The 15750-nt window shown below is 37.2% G+C and overlaps 1 protein-coding gene across 1 annotated transcript in view; it reads right to left on the minus strand.

The window, feature by feature from the left end:
- The window catches only part of LOC128660956 (aspartyl/asparaginyl beta-hydroxylase), a gene marked incomplete in the record, with an annotated part of 420872 nt that extends 406229 nt beyond the window's left edge, over nt 1-14643 (minus strand). Inside the window, 1 exon segment of the mRNA XM_053715069.1 lies at nt 14380-14643. Within this exon segment, the coding sequence (XP_053571044.1) occupies nt 14380-14422 (43 nt within the window).
- Between the last annotated feature and the right edge of the window lie 1107 nt (nt 14644-15750).

The following is a 15750-nucleotide window of genomic DNA, read 5'->3' on the forward strand; positions in this document are numbered from 1 at the left end:
TGCTGAGAATCCGGAACGGGGAACATGATACACCCTGCGCTTGCGCTTAGCAGAACGAGGTAAGGCATGGATCACTTTCGATAACGCCGTTTGCAGTTGATCCACAAAATCTGACGGCCAATAAATTTTTCCTGTAGGAGTAATGGTTGGTCCCTGGAGCCCTGCATGTGCACTCGGAGATGAAAGCAGGGAACGCACGTAACGGGACGGTAGCATTAGACGGCTCAGTAGCATTAGACATCCCTTTAGTTTTAGATATCGCAACTTTATCAAGGCATGTGGAACATAGTTGAGCAGGCTGATCTACAAGAACCTCCTCACAATAAACACAGGAATGAGACTTTGTTAAAGAGGGAGTATCCTCTAACTCATCAGAGTCCTCCATAGCTTGCGGTTTTATTATGCACTAGACTAGCTCAATAAACAGGCACCTTTATATCCTCCAACGGCCGGGGCACACACCACCTCCTATGACCCGGACTACAGAAACCGCTTTGTCTCCTATGCGGCTGATCAATGGAGGAAGTGGAAACCGACACACCCAGTCACCTGGGATGCCTCGCAGGACCGCCCCTGCATTAAAGGAGAAAACGCACCAAAACCGGCTGTGTAAAAGCTCCCGGAAGTCAACCTGAAGTTCCACCATTGTCAGAGCCATATCTCGCACATAATGCAGCAATAACACAATAAACAATATTATGTATAACCCCCCCCCCCCCGTCATTCAATAATCCCCTTACTGGGAATATTAACCCTTGATTCCATAAGATAAAAGGTGCCACACTGTGACCCTGTCTTCTGTGTTATCATTGTGTAGAAAAAATTAACGATCTTACCAGAATCAATGCCGTGGAACAGGAACACGGCCCTTCAAGTGTGACAGGTAAAAGCATCGCTCCTGACATGGACTTGAGTGAAGAAAGCAGGCAACAAAACTCGTCAACGCCGATTGCTTGTGGAGCTGTTAATATGAGTTGGGATGGTTTTGCAGAAAGAGTATCCCTGCATCTCCGGATTCTTACTTTCACCCAGGCTCTCACTGAGAGGCTGACAGGAATACTTAAAACTCCAGTCTCATTCATTAGAGTACTACCCTCCATAAGACTACTCAGAATCTTCGGCACTTCTCTGCCATCCTCCTGTGACGAAAGGCAATGAATGACTGGGGGATGAGGGGAGTGGGGGAGGTATTTAAGCCTTTGGCTGGGGTGTTTGCCTCCTATCTAACCTGCAACAACATTTTCATTTACTTTTTTGCCGTGTATTGCAGTCCCACCCGCTCTACACATTAGCCCTCCCTCCCGACACTTTTATTTAGTTAATAATTGTAACTTTAATTTAGCTCTATTTTAATTATGTTAAAGTTAGGGGGTGTTAGGGTTACGGTTAGGTTTAGGGGTCAATATAGTTTAATTTAGGTTGTTGCGATGTGGGGGGCTGGCGGTTTAGGGATAAATAGGTTTATTTAGTGGTAGTGATGTGGGAGGCCAGAAGTGTAGGGGTTAATAACTTTATTTAGTGGCAGCAGCGTAATAGGGGTTAATATTTTTATTATATAGTGTGGGTGATGTTGGGGTGCGGGGGCATAGGTGTAAATAACTTTAGTATAGTGTCAGTGATATCGGGAGCAGCAGATTAGGGATTAATAGATGTATTTTGGTGTCGCTGATATCGGTAGCGGCAGATTAGGGGTTATTAGACTTGGGGTTTAAGTTAAGGTGTTAGGTTTAAACGTAACTTTTTTTTTCCTATAGACATCAATGCGGATGCGTTACGGAGCATTTCATTCCGAGCTTCAAGTGTTAGAAAAAAAAAATTGATGTCTATGGGGAAAGCGTCCACAAGCACGTCAAAGCAGTGCTTGTATTTTGTGCGATATGGAGATCAACGCAACCATATCGCACGCACAAGACAGCTTTTCAAAAACTTGTAATGGCAGCGCTATGGAGGGTAAAATAATGCAACTTTTGTTGCGTTCATTTTGTACCCTCTATAGCGCAAAACTTGTAATCTAGGTGACTGAATTACAGTCTAACTTATTTAAAAAAAAAAAAAAATAGACTTTCATTTTTCCACAATAGAAGGCAATACAAAATTATAAGAGCATATATTAATTTATACTACATTGTGGAAATTATCAGAAATCTAAATTGAAAAGTTTATAAGACTCACTACCACCACCTACTGCTGAAAAGAAGGGTTGCTGAATATATATATAAAAATTATACTTTTTAACTACAGTTACAAAAACCCTTTATCCAAACTGTGTGGGACAGGAAAAGGTGTGAATTACAGAATATTTGTATTTTGCAAATGAAAAATGTCACAGCTTGGAAAAGGGTGTGGGACCAAGTGTAATGAACAATATAATACAGCTTATACATGCAACCTAAAGGTAGTTTTATATAATAGGCAATACACCATCAAAAATATAGTACACTACAGTACTATAATCAAGAAGGTAAATTAAAGGTTTTATTTTACACTTTTTTTTTTACTGTACATGTATTAGGCTTTATTCACTGTATAACCAAAAGGAGTAAGAAAGCATTGATTTTGGTTACAAGTAAAACAATTTTCATAAACACAGGGAGTGAACATATTGCTTATTGCTACAAATTAGCAAAATGAATACTTTTAAAAAAATATATATATATTTATGAGACGCCCATCTTTGGTTCAGCATCTGGGTAGCGCTTGATGATTGGTGGCTAATGTAACCACCAATCGCTACCCAGATGCTGTACCAAAGATGGGTTCTCTTGTAAGCTTACATACCTGCTTTATCAAATAAAGAAAATTGATAATAGGAGTAAATTAGAAAGTTGCTTAAAATTGCATGCTCTATCTGAATCATGAAAGAAAAAATGTGGGTTCAGTATCCCTTTAAGGACTCTGCAGGTATGAAATCTCCACAGAACGTACATACTTCCTAAAGGAGTCTGTAAAAATATTGTAGCGTTAGTTTCCCCCCCCCCCCCCAGAAATTAAATTCACTGTTCCGTGTTTGGGCTGACACCTGAACGGCTACTGTGCATCTAACTGCTGATGCAGCCTCTAAGAGCCCGATACAAACCAGGAGTAGAGAAAAATCATCAATTTTAATCAATACATTTTTACTGCATTAAAGAAAAAAAATCTGAATTTTGTTTGGGAATTTGTAAATCTTGTAATCTGATGCCGTTTGACATCCCCCTTGTACTCTTCTATTCGTGAGGCATGTTGTTAAAGGGACAGCTGTCAAAATTAAACTTTCATGATTCAGATAGGGCATGCAATTTTAAACAACTTTCCAATTTACTTTTATCATCAAATTTGCTTTGTTCTCTTGGTATTCTTAGTTGAAAGCTAAACCCAGGTAGGCTCAAATGCCAATTTCTAAGCACTTTAAGGCCATCTCTTATCTGAATGCATCCGACAGCTTTTCACAGCTAGAGGGTATTAGTTCATGTCACATGGAGTCACTTATGAGAGGGCACCGATTGGCTAAAATGCAAGACTATCAAAAGAACTGAAATAAGGGGGCAGTCTGCAGATGCTTACATGAAGGTAATTACAGAGGTAAAAAGTATATTAATATAACTGTGTGGGTTATGCAAAACTAGGGAATGGGTAATAAAGGGATTATCTATCTTTTTAAACAATACAAATTCTAGAGTAGACTGTCCCTTTAAATTTATGGTAAACATTGCTGTTGTACAATTGTGTAATTATACTCTTTATACAAAAATGATCTAAACTGCAACAACATTTTTACTTACTTTTTTGACGTGCATTGCAGTCCCACCCGCTCTACACGTCAGAGCCTCTGCTCGCTCCCGACAATGATCTGAAAAAGCGCATGCGCTAGGCTCTAAGTGACATATGCCAAGTAAACATTGAATCACGAGAGTCAATCTTTACTATCACAAGAATGCGCATATTCTGAGGCCTATTTAGGATGTTGAAAGAAGTGCTAGATTGCGCATAACGGCAACAGGCTTACCGATTGGATGCTGCTCAGAATTAAATATAATGCGACCGCAGGGGGCAGGAGCCTCGCATCAGAGCTTAAAGGGAAAGTATACTGTAAAAATGTTTGTCCCTTAATGTGTTACCAATTTCTTTTTTTTTACAAGCTGCAGAGTATAAAATGTATGAGATTTGTTTTTTAAAGGTTATTTGTGTATATGTATTGGCTGATTTGTGTTTTGAAGCCACACTCTAATAAAATGGGTTGAGCTTGTAGATATAATCAGATCTCATTACATTATCACATTGTGTACATATACCTGCTTCTTTATCTTATATCTGTCCACAAAAAACAATCACCAATACTTGGAGAGAACAATGAAAAATTATTATTATTTCAGATTTTATTACTTGATCTCTTCTGTAACCCACTGGGAGTGTAATTTCTTCTACTGGCTGCGTTAACACAGCTTGGCCTCAAGGCCAAAAACTTTCAGAATAGGTGGGGATACCACCGGCTAAATCAACTATTTCAGATGCCAATATAAGGGGTAATGGAAATACTTGTAAACAATTTAATACACTCCAGCAGGTAAAGTGGATCATTGGGAACAAATTAAAGGGGAGATTTTTTTGAGTAAACTGTCCCTTTAATATAAAATTATATAATTGTTGTTTTTTTTCCCCCATATAAATGCTTAGACAAAAATTTGATTTTACTTAAATTATAACACACAGGTAAAGATTTTAGGATTTGGTTACATGGAGTTTATCATCGCTTTAAATAGTAGTGTAAATTGTTCAATTATGTGTAACAAAACTTTGCGATATAACTTTTAAAATGGATATTTCCTGTACTTTAACTCTAAATGGTTGGTGTTCTAACTTCTATTGGGCTTCTACAAAGTAAAGTATAACACAATGTTGTAACCTAAGTTTTCTCCATATCCATTTCTTCTGCTAAGGTCCATTGAGTAAAATGTTATACAGGTAATAAATAAAAAAAAAAGTGTGCAAGCAAGGCTCAGTGGAATATAGGATTGGTTAAGTAAACACTTGAAAGATTTCCACACAGACTTGTTTGCAATGTTTGTCTTATATATTGTCTGTTTGTGAGGGTAATCATTGCTTTGAATAGAAGATATCTAGAGAGATGGAGAAGGAAGAGAGTGAGGAGCTTGGCTGTCATGTGGAGGTGAAGTGGTTCTGTGAAAGCCATAGCCAAAATACATTCAACTGGGTGTCAGAAACCACCCTGAATGCAAATGTTGTGACCACTATTAATAAACCTACAATTTAAGCATTTTATCTTATTATTGTACCAATTAGAAAATGTGTATAAAGATATGGTGTAATTGTAAGCAAATCATATAGTAAGCATTTTATCTTATTATTGTACCAATTAGAAAATGTGTATAAAGATATGGTGTAATTGTAAGCAAATCATATAGTAAGCATTTTATCTTATTATTGTACCAATTAGAAAATGTGTATAAAGATATGGTGTAATTGTAAGCAAATCATATAGTAAGCATTTTATCTTATTATTGTACCAATTAGAAAATGTGTATAAAAATATGGTGTAATTGTAAGCAAATCATATAGTAAGCATTTTTTCTGTCCAAAAAATATAGTTAACAAACACTAGGATTGCAAGGGAAGTTTAAATGATGAGATACGTAAATATGGGTGCTAAACTCACCCTTTCAATGCTGTTGCACAGGGCTAAACTCAGCGGCGCACATCAATCTCATTCAATGAGGCGACGTTAAAAGAGTTATGTGCCATGGGCAGCCGAGTTTAGAGCTGTGCAACGGCACAGAAAGGGCGAGTTTAGCACCCTTTTGTTACATAGCTCATCACTTAAACCAGAGCTTGATTAACCTGGGCGCCTCTGGCCACCTTCAAACTTATGTCTGGCGCCATCATTTTACTCCATTATCTTTCCTCAGTCCTTTTTTCTACCGCCATATACTGACTTCGGCCAGCCACCTGATTAAAATACTTCCTGTTGTGGCTAGCGGCGGGCCATCAATAATATCACATTGATGCGCTTGTGTACAGTGTGCATATTGTCCAATTTCTGGCGTTTTGCTTCCCTCCGCCAGCATCCTGAACTTTATTTCCTGTTGTAAAAAAAATTGTAAATCAGATTGAACCTCCAAGGAACTGCTAATGCATCTATTAGCTCCGCTTAAGGATCCCTGGACAGCGACCCATATCTGGGTAGCTTGGAATTGATCCGGGACGCCATGAGCACCGACTTAAACTCCAATTGAATTTTAGAGATGGTAAATTTGCCGTCACTTTAAGTTGAAAGGTAAGAGATTTAAGAGGGAAAAGGAAACAAAATATGTGGCCACTATGGGGCTCCATACCATAAACTTATAATCGATCCCATTGTGAAAATATGAGGATTATTTTGATGCCAAACATAATGTCTGTCAAATTTAGTGACATAATAAAATAAAAATGATCATAACATATCTTGAGATATCCTAGAGTATTAACTCTATTTGACCTTCGCTCTCCATCAGCTTTGTTTAGGAGTGTTAACTCATGAAATGTGCCCACACAACACACAGACGCTCACTGTCAATGAACAAAGATTATGGCAATAGTGTAATTATTATTGGGGCTAATTAGACCGAGCATCAAGTTTTAAAGGGACACTGAACACAATTTTTTTCTTTTGTGATTCAGATAGAGCATGAAATTTTAAGCAACTTTCTAATTTACTCCTATTATCAAATTTTCTTAATTCTCTTGGTATCTTTATTTGAAATAAAAGAATCGTAAGTTTAGATGCTGGCCCATTTTTGGTGAAAAACCTGAGTTGTTCACCAAAAATAGGCCGGCATCTAAACTTACAATTCTTGCATTTGCTTAGATGCCTTCTTTTTCAAATAAAGTTAGCAAGTGAACGAAGAAAATTTGATAATAGGAGTAAATTAGAAAGTTGCTTAAAATTGCATGCCCTATCTGAATCACGAAAGAAAAAAAACTGGGTTCAGTGTCCATTTAACTCATTTCCAATACATTTTATATATAAATTATAGTATATTGGGGAAAGGGGATATAAAATGGACTTTCATGTATCAGAATAGCTAAAAACCATAACTCTTCTGGGAATGTTTTCCCACAGAATGTTGGTGTGTGTATGTGAGAATTAGTGCCCTTTAAGCAAAAAGTGCATTTGAGAGGTGAGGTGCTGATGTTGGATGAAAAGGTCTGACTTGCAATCAATGTTCCAGCTCATCCTGAAGGTGTTCATGGGGTTGAGGTCAGGGCTCTGTGCAGGCCACCTGAATTCCTGCCCACTGAACTCGTCAAACCACATCTTTATGGACCTCTCTTTTTGCACATGGACACATGACAGAAGATTTGTATGTGCTACACTCATCAGACCTCGGCAGCCCAACTCTGTTTGCTTGGTGTACCACTTTGAGGCTGGGCTGTTGTTGCTCCTAGACACTTCCACTTCACAATAATAGCCCTTACAGTTGTTAAATGCAGATCTAGTAGGGCAGAAATTTCACATTACTTGTGACAAAGGTGGCAGCCTATGAAAGAGCCACGTTTAAAATCACTGAGCTCTCCAGTATGACCATTGCACTGCCAATCTGTGTCTATGGAGACTGCAAAGCTATGGGCAAGATTTTAAACACCTGTTAGCAATGGGTGTGCCTGAAACACCTGGGCTCAATAATTAGGAGTGTTCACATACATTGGGCCATATACTGTGTATGTTAAATATATAGGAGTTTTGCGGCCCATTAATAAAGCAGTGAGAATTATACGTATCCCTCCTCACAGGGATATTGTACTGTAACATTTGCTTCCCTTTAACGTGTTCGCAAGTCTCAATTTGACTTGCTGTAGTGTATTAAATGGTTTACAACTAGCTCCTTCACTGTTGTCATTTGAAATAACTGGTTTCCCTGTGGAACCCACAACCACCATACTAGACATTTCAGTAGTGCAGTAATGGCTTTGGAAAGGCTATCTCCACAATATGCAACAGCAGAAATCAACCTCCCAGTGGACAGTGGGAGACAGAACCCAGTCCATTTAGAAGGGTGTTCCTGCAGCATATCTGAATACAATTAAATTATTTCAGCTCCTTGCCTGGTGGTTAATCTTGTTAAGGCACAAACAGGTATGTTGTTCTCCTTTCTTTTTGATTTTCAAATGTGAACTTCCTATTAGCTTCCAATACAAAATAAACAAACAGCTTTCCCCCTTATGCTAGTATTCTTCCTGACTGGTAACCCTAAGTAAAATATCATATCGTGCCTTCGCTGTAGCTATTATTAAAAGCAAACTAAAGTCCAAAAAGGTAACTGCTTTACTCAGCTAAAGCAGTTTATTTTGTGACTGACCTGTTATTTGCTCAGTAACTTTTCAGCAGGGGAGAGCAATGGGTAGTGCATTGGTTATTCTACTTTTGAGCTTAAAAAAATAATATAATAATAATAATAATAATAATAGAAAAAAAGACAATAAGCAAACATGGTATATCCATTAGTTAAAGGGGAAAAAAGGGGGTTAATAAAAGCACCCAAAATTTTACAACCAAAATTGTCCAATGTAAGAGGTTAAGAAACTGCTGAATCAGCACTTTCAGTTTCTGATGCATTGTGATGCATTGAAGCACACAACACTATTAGTAACACATAGATGATTTTGTATTTCATGTGGCCTGTGAACTATTTCACTGGCAAAAGCGCTTACATGTTATTATTAAATATTACAAGTTTAAAGACAGATTTTTAGACTAAGATTAACAAAATTTAAAATGTGTATTATTTAGAGTGTAGTAGTTTGTTTGTCTTTAATAATTGAATAGGTCTATTAATTCTTTAAAAAAAAAATTATAAAAAATAAACCCATTTGTTCTTTAGCATTGTTTTTGTTCACACGTAGTTTTAGGTTGGTGAGGGTAGAGAAAAAAAAAAAAAGTTTGCTATAAAAACATGGCTTCTCTTCTAGTACAGAAATTATTCTGTAAACTCGAACTATATATTATTCAAAGGTTTGACAAATTTATTTTGATGCGCAAACCATCCCGAATACTAAGGACACCGCCAATTGTTTTGTTTGTTTCTTCCTTCTTAGGAACCAAAAAGGATTTTATATAGGGACGCATGAATTACAATCTATAAAAGCCGAGAGTAATGTTAGGAGACTTAGCTTTAGGAATGTCAAGACCAGACAAATGTAATGAGGGGCAGAAATAGTATGTATATAGGGATCAAAAAAGAACAAAATAAAGGCAGAAAGATAAGTCATGAATGAATATAAATATATATATATATATATATATATATATATATATATATATATATATATATATATATATATATACACACACACACACACACACAGAGAAATGCGCTCACAGGAACGAACATCCAGCTCAATACCATTGATAGCCTGTTCTATGGCAATTTACCACCTGGGTGCAACTTCTTTTAGCCCAGCAATGCTTTTCACAGAGAAAAAAATAAATAAATTATATATATATATATATATATATATATATATATATATATATATATATATATACACCCAGCAGAGTGGGCATAAAGGGGTTAAAGGGATACTAACCCCTCATTTTTTTCTTTCATGATTCAGATAGAGCATGCAATTTTAAGCAACTTTCTAATTTACTCCTATTATCAATTTTTCTTTGTTCTCATGTTATCTTGATTTGAAAAAGCAGTAATAAAAGGTTAGGAGCCGGCCCATTTTTTAGTTCAGCACCTTGGTAGAGCTGCTGATTGGTTTGCTACATTTAGCCACAAATCAGCAAGTTCTACCCATGTGCTGAACAAAAAATGGTCTGGCTCTAAAACTTACAGTACTGCTTTTTCAAATCAAGATAGCATGAGAACAAAGAAAAATTTATAATAGGAGTAAATTAGAAAGGTGCTTAAAATCTCATGCTCTATCTGAATCATGAAATAAAAAAATTGGGTTTAGTATCCCTTTAATAGCAGTCAGCATCTGGTTCCCTTACACAGTTACCTCTAAAAGAACACCAAATTAACCAAATCCCGCCTACACAACCCCAAATTAACAATTTACTTCTATTAATAATTTGCTTAGTTCTTTTTTTACCCTTTGTTGAAAAGCATGCGTAAGTAGGCTCAGGAGCTGGTTGCTAGCTGCCGATTAGTGGATGCACGTAAATGCCTATTGTCATACCGATGTGTTCAGCTAGCACCCATTAGTGCATTGCTGCTCCTTCAATAAAAGGATATCAAGAGAATAAAACAAGTGATAACTGAAGTATATTGGAAAGTCGTTTAAAAATGTATGTTCTTTAAAAAAAAAAAAAAAAAAACTTGTTTTTACATAAAAAAAAAAAAAATTAAAAATTGTGTTCAAACACATTCAATAGCGTTTATGTTAAAGGGACATTCCAGTCAAAATGTAAATGCACACAGCTGAATTACATCTTTGAATAGAACTATATTTGCAACATACATGCTTCTAGTAACAGTTCTCCGTTTTAGTGTTAATATTTTTCTCTACACGTGCATGTTAAGCATAGCTAGATATTCTCATTGCACTAGTTTTTTTTAATTCCTGGAGCTCAGAGCACCAATGGGGCTTGTATCATGTCAGCAATTAACAAATCGAGTCATTACTAGGCACTCTGCTGTGTTTAAATGCTGGTGCACGGTGCATACTTAAGTACACTTTTGAAACAACTATAGCTTTTATTAGAAGCATTTTTGCTAATACAGGTATAGGTATATCACAAAAATGCTTCTATTCAAAACTGAAATGCATCCATGTTGATTCCAATTTTGGCTGGAATGTCCCTTTAAATAAACAGAATTAGCTGCGAAATGTTGATAGCAGATAAACTATTAAATCAATATAATAAAAAATTAGACCCCACACTTACAGTGAAAGACTTACGCATGTAACAGATTTCAGGGTTAGCACTGCGGAATATGTTGGCGCTTCATAAATAAAAGAATAATAATAATAATAATAATAATAATAATAATAATAATATTTTTCTTGTAAAAAAAAAAAAAAAAAAAATCATATATTGTACAAGGTGCTCTGACAAAATGCCAACGGACATTTGGCCGACAGACAGAATGCCGAAGCATGTTCCGAGTTAGGCCGAGGGCAAACACGCTCTGGAGTGCTCTGTTCTAATCGGCGCCGCAAACCCCCTCTCGGAACCTAACCATGGGTCCCAACCTGCACGTCTTGTAATTCTCTGTCTGTGAAATGATCTATCGAATATATTTATATATCTATCTCGTGACTGTTATTTGACAGCCACTTGTGTGTCGGACTATTGTCCGTTGGCCAAATGTCCCCGTCTGCCAAATGTCCGGCCACAATTGTACAAACGCTGCTGCCACCTAGTGATCAAACATGTATAACATTGTTAAAAGCATTATTGCAAAACATATGCTATTTAGGGCTATATTACAAGTAGAGAGCTAAATTATCGGGCGTCCACAAATCTAGCAAATTTGCCCTTTAACAGGCACACTATAAATAACCAGCCATTACTTCTAAAAGTGCCCCAAATGCCCTCAAAATAGAGAGCATTATAATTTTGTATGTAACCCTTTGAGAGCTAAGCTGTTTTAAGGGTTTTTATATTTTTTATAATATATATATATATTTTTTTACTTTTTTTTTCTTTGTCAGATCCCCAAGGACTTAGATTGTTGGAAAGGTTAGGCGATTACCTTTCCAACGGTGGGTCTTGGGGGGTCTGTAGCTGCTTAAATGCCTGAGATATAGGCTTCTAAGCAGCATGCCCCCTTTATCTATACTTAACATAATTTTAAAATAAAGTTGCGTGGTGACGTCACCACGCATAAAGTGAAGCCCCGGTGATGCCTGTCACTATACAGGCCCGATCGCCAGGGTAGGAGCCCCCAGATCTCCCTCAAGGTGGGAGAGTGCTAGCGAAAGCTCTGAGTCGTCGTTAGCACCTGAGTGGGAAACTCTGTGACGGCTCAGAGTCGTCGTTAGCACTGAAAGGGTTAAAAAAAATAGCATTTTTTTGTAAAAAAAAGATTAAAAAAAAAACACAGGCAGTTTGGAGGCTTTAAAGTTGACGGGTGTGTGGTGTTAGAAAAATTGGCATAATCATATATATTTACACTTCGCTGTGCATGAGAACGAGGCTCCCATAGGAGCCTTTGGAAGTGCACTCGCGTTTGCATTGCTGTCAACTTGTAATACCACCAGACATTAGCGTGTGCTGGTATTAACTCAGTAGAGCGCTAATAATGCTTTCTTGGAAGCAATATTTAGTGTGCTCTACTTGTATTCTGGCCCTTAGTGTTTTAGGCACATGCATGCTCATAAGCCTACTTGGGTGTACTCTTTAACAAAGGATACGAAGAGAATGAAGAAAATTAGGTTAACATTTAAATAAATAAAAAAAAAATACATCTGATTCAAGAAAGAACATTTTTGAACGTCAAGTCCCTGATAACTAAAAACATAGGTAGGAATTGGGTAAAGGGTAACCACTAACCAATGCCAAACACAAATATATAATCCGATTGCACTATAAACTGCAATCACCTATGCTAGTTAAACTGTAACTATAATACAAATGTATTGTTAGAACGTTGTTTTCAAACTGGATTTCTGGAAATTAGAAATAGACACAAAAATGTATTATAAGCAACAATGAATCCAAAATATTTTATTTAATTTTGAGAAATATATATATACACACACACACCTTCAACACATGTTGTATATTATGTCACCATGTTGCATCTTAAAGTGAAGGTCAAGTCCAACGCTCTTGTTTACAGTTTGAGACTTTACATGTGAAATCAGTATGATGTTCATTCATCAATAGCTTGAAAAATATTCTTGTCATTTAAATTTTTAATTTACAATTACCCTCCGTATTACCGTAATTGTCCGCCCGATATTTTCCCTCAATTGATTGACAGGTTTTCTACATCCTAGAGCCAATTACTTTTCTTCCCCCGGGGCGTCCTGCCCCTTTTTACCCGCGTCATCAATCACTATTGCGCATGCGTGTAACCGGGGCTATCGTCATCGTCTTCATGCTCGTGCATGATATGCGCATGCGTATTGCGCTGTATGTCTTCATTCGTTACATTGATTTAGTCATTAGACAGAGAAAAATTAGAATTAGACAGAGAAAGCGATTTACACTATTGCGTTCCAAAGTATGGATCCAAGTTTACATTTGTGTAAATACAATCTAACAGTGCTACGTACTGAAAATTTCTACGCATGCGCAAATGCGGTTAAAATACGCATGCGCATTCTGAACCCGGTGTTGTGCACGAGCTTTGAAGTGACGCGGTGAGCTTGTTGATATGCTCGCTACGTCATTAGATGCAAAGAAGGAAGTGGAGCGGGGGAGGAGTACAAATAAGAAACGGCGGTATTATATATATATATATTTTACTATAAATTCATATACTTTTTAAAAAAAATATGTTAGCGACTTTAATAGTTATTTGATAATGTTTACATGGGTGCTGTGCAGTTAGTTAAAATTGACCTTCACTTTAAATGGGGCACGAGTGGACTCACCCTTCCTGCAGGCTGTGTGTTCTAACTGTACAGTTACATCAATACCTTCACAGTGTAACATCTGGAGCCTTTTAGGTGAAGGTACACAACACATCTGCCCCGTATCAGCTCCTCCTCCCAATGTGTCCCCTCCAGAATGACACGTGAGCAAGTAACTAGAGCTACACGGACGTATAAGCCTACCAAGGGTTCATTCATTCTTTTGCACAGATTTGTGCTCAAAAAACACATTAGAAACTCAACTTAGTATTTTCATTTGCAAGAAATAAATATCAATAGGTTTGCACGCTTAACCCTTTGGCCGCCGTATTAGCAGATCATATTTTTATAGTTAAAATGTAATACAGTACTACAACCATATTTTAACCTAATGGCAAGAAGCAGTTGTTTCTGTTTGACTGACAGTGTAAATTCCCATAATTATATAATTAACCCCTGTCTGTCACTAAAGAAACAGTTTTTCAATGGAATGTAATTAAAATTAGGATAGGAATACACATCACAAAACAATGAACAATTTACCATGCAAGTTACTTCTCTGCCTCATGTAGGTTAGCACAAGTGCATAAAGCAGAATTCCTGCACATATCCTCTATGGGATGTGAACTCTCCTACTTTGCATCCTGATGCTCTGGTATTTTACTGTCATTTTAATAATCCACACAGTTTAAACAAAAGACAAAATGGGCATATGCAATATACTTTTGGAACAGATATGTGACTGCTGCCCATGCAGATTTACAGTCAGTGAATAAAAAAAGGCATCGCAAATAAAGTAAATAAGAGCAGTCACATTGCATAATGCATGAATGAATAAAGTTGAGACCAAGGTCTGGTTAACATACTAACCTCTTTTTGAACCTGTGTTATTCCTTCCGTGCTTGGGAGCCATGACTGCTCTATTTTATGTAATTATTTCTGCTAAGTTAGCAGTCACGAAGGAGAAGAGGAGATAAAAACGGCCGTCAGTGTGCTTGCACAAAATGCCTGTGCTCCAGATACTGATGATGCAGACTCACAAACCTGCCAACCTACGATCCTTAACCCTTAGTTAGTGAATGTACCGAGCCACGCTCCTGTAGTACTGTACGTGTCTACCATCCCCTCCCTAACTACAAGGCGTAGCCTAACTCCCGAGTGACAGAAGGCGCAACCAATAGGAAGATTCATGGGCGGACATAGAACCCTAGCACGGCCTCCTCCAGCTGCGCGCGCACTGAAACCCAAGCTCAGTCCAATACAATAGTGGGCGTGGTCAATTGAGCGTAGTTGGTCGCTCTCTTTCAAATCACGGCGAGCTCTTTAAACGTGGCAACATGGAAGCAGAGGAGATATCGCGAGAGTGTGATTAAACGCGAAAATTTGTAGAGAATGTTGATAACGGCTTGTCTGAGCCTCTGAGGCGGATTTAAAATCATTGTACGCACTTATGTAACACTGCAAGCGAAGCGACAGCTGTTCTAGGCCATGCGCGCAAGGCTAATCCATTTAATGCTAGCCTGATAGATCGTTTCTGAAGTATACCACACAAACAATAACGATTTTATTTGCAAAAAGAGGGATTTAGTCAAAACAGTTATTCTCGCAAATTATTAGTGTGGTTTTATATTTTCACAGTATATTTCGGGTATAGAAAATGCTTTTGAACTATTTGGCATGATTTGAATATTTTTATGTTCTAACAAAACTTGCCTGTTAGCGTTCCCCCTTTTTTAGGGGTACTATTTTTTTTACTTTTATAAACTCCTATATTCCACACGATAAAACAGAACTTTGTGTAGATTACAAATACAGAGGCATTTTACAGTGCGCATTCATTAGCACAGAAAATGCCAACATCGGTACTCAAAGAAAGACAAGGGTCAATGACAGAACTAAATACTCGCAGACATTTAACCTATGATAATCATTTTGAAGCACATCCCACTTCTGGAATCTTTCTTTTGCAATAATAAAAAAACAAATTTGCATAGGGTGTTGGTAAAATCCGGATCCATGTCTAATTTAGACAGATATACACACATTTAAAGGGACACTGAACCCAATTTTTTTTCTTTCATGATTCAGATAGAGCATAACATTTTAAGCAACTTTCTCATGTACTCCTATTATCAAATTGTCTTTATTCTCTTGGTATATTTGAAATGCAAGAATGTAAGTTTAGATGCTGGCCCATTTTTGGTGAACAACCTGGGTTGTCCTTGCTGATTAGTGGATAAA

This window comes from Bombina bombina, chromosome 5 (assembly GCF_027579735.1).
Source record: "Bombina bombina isolate aBomBom1 chromosome 5, aBomBom1.pri, whole genome shotgun sequence".
Classification (NCBI taxonomy): domain Eukaryota; kingdom Metazoa; phylum Chordata; class Amphibia; order Anura; family Bombinatoridae; genus Bombina; species Bombina bombina.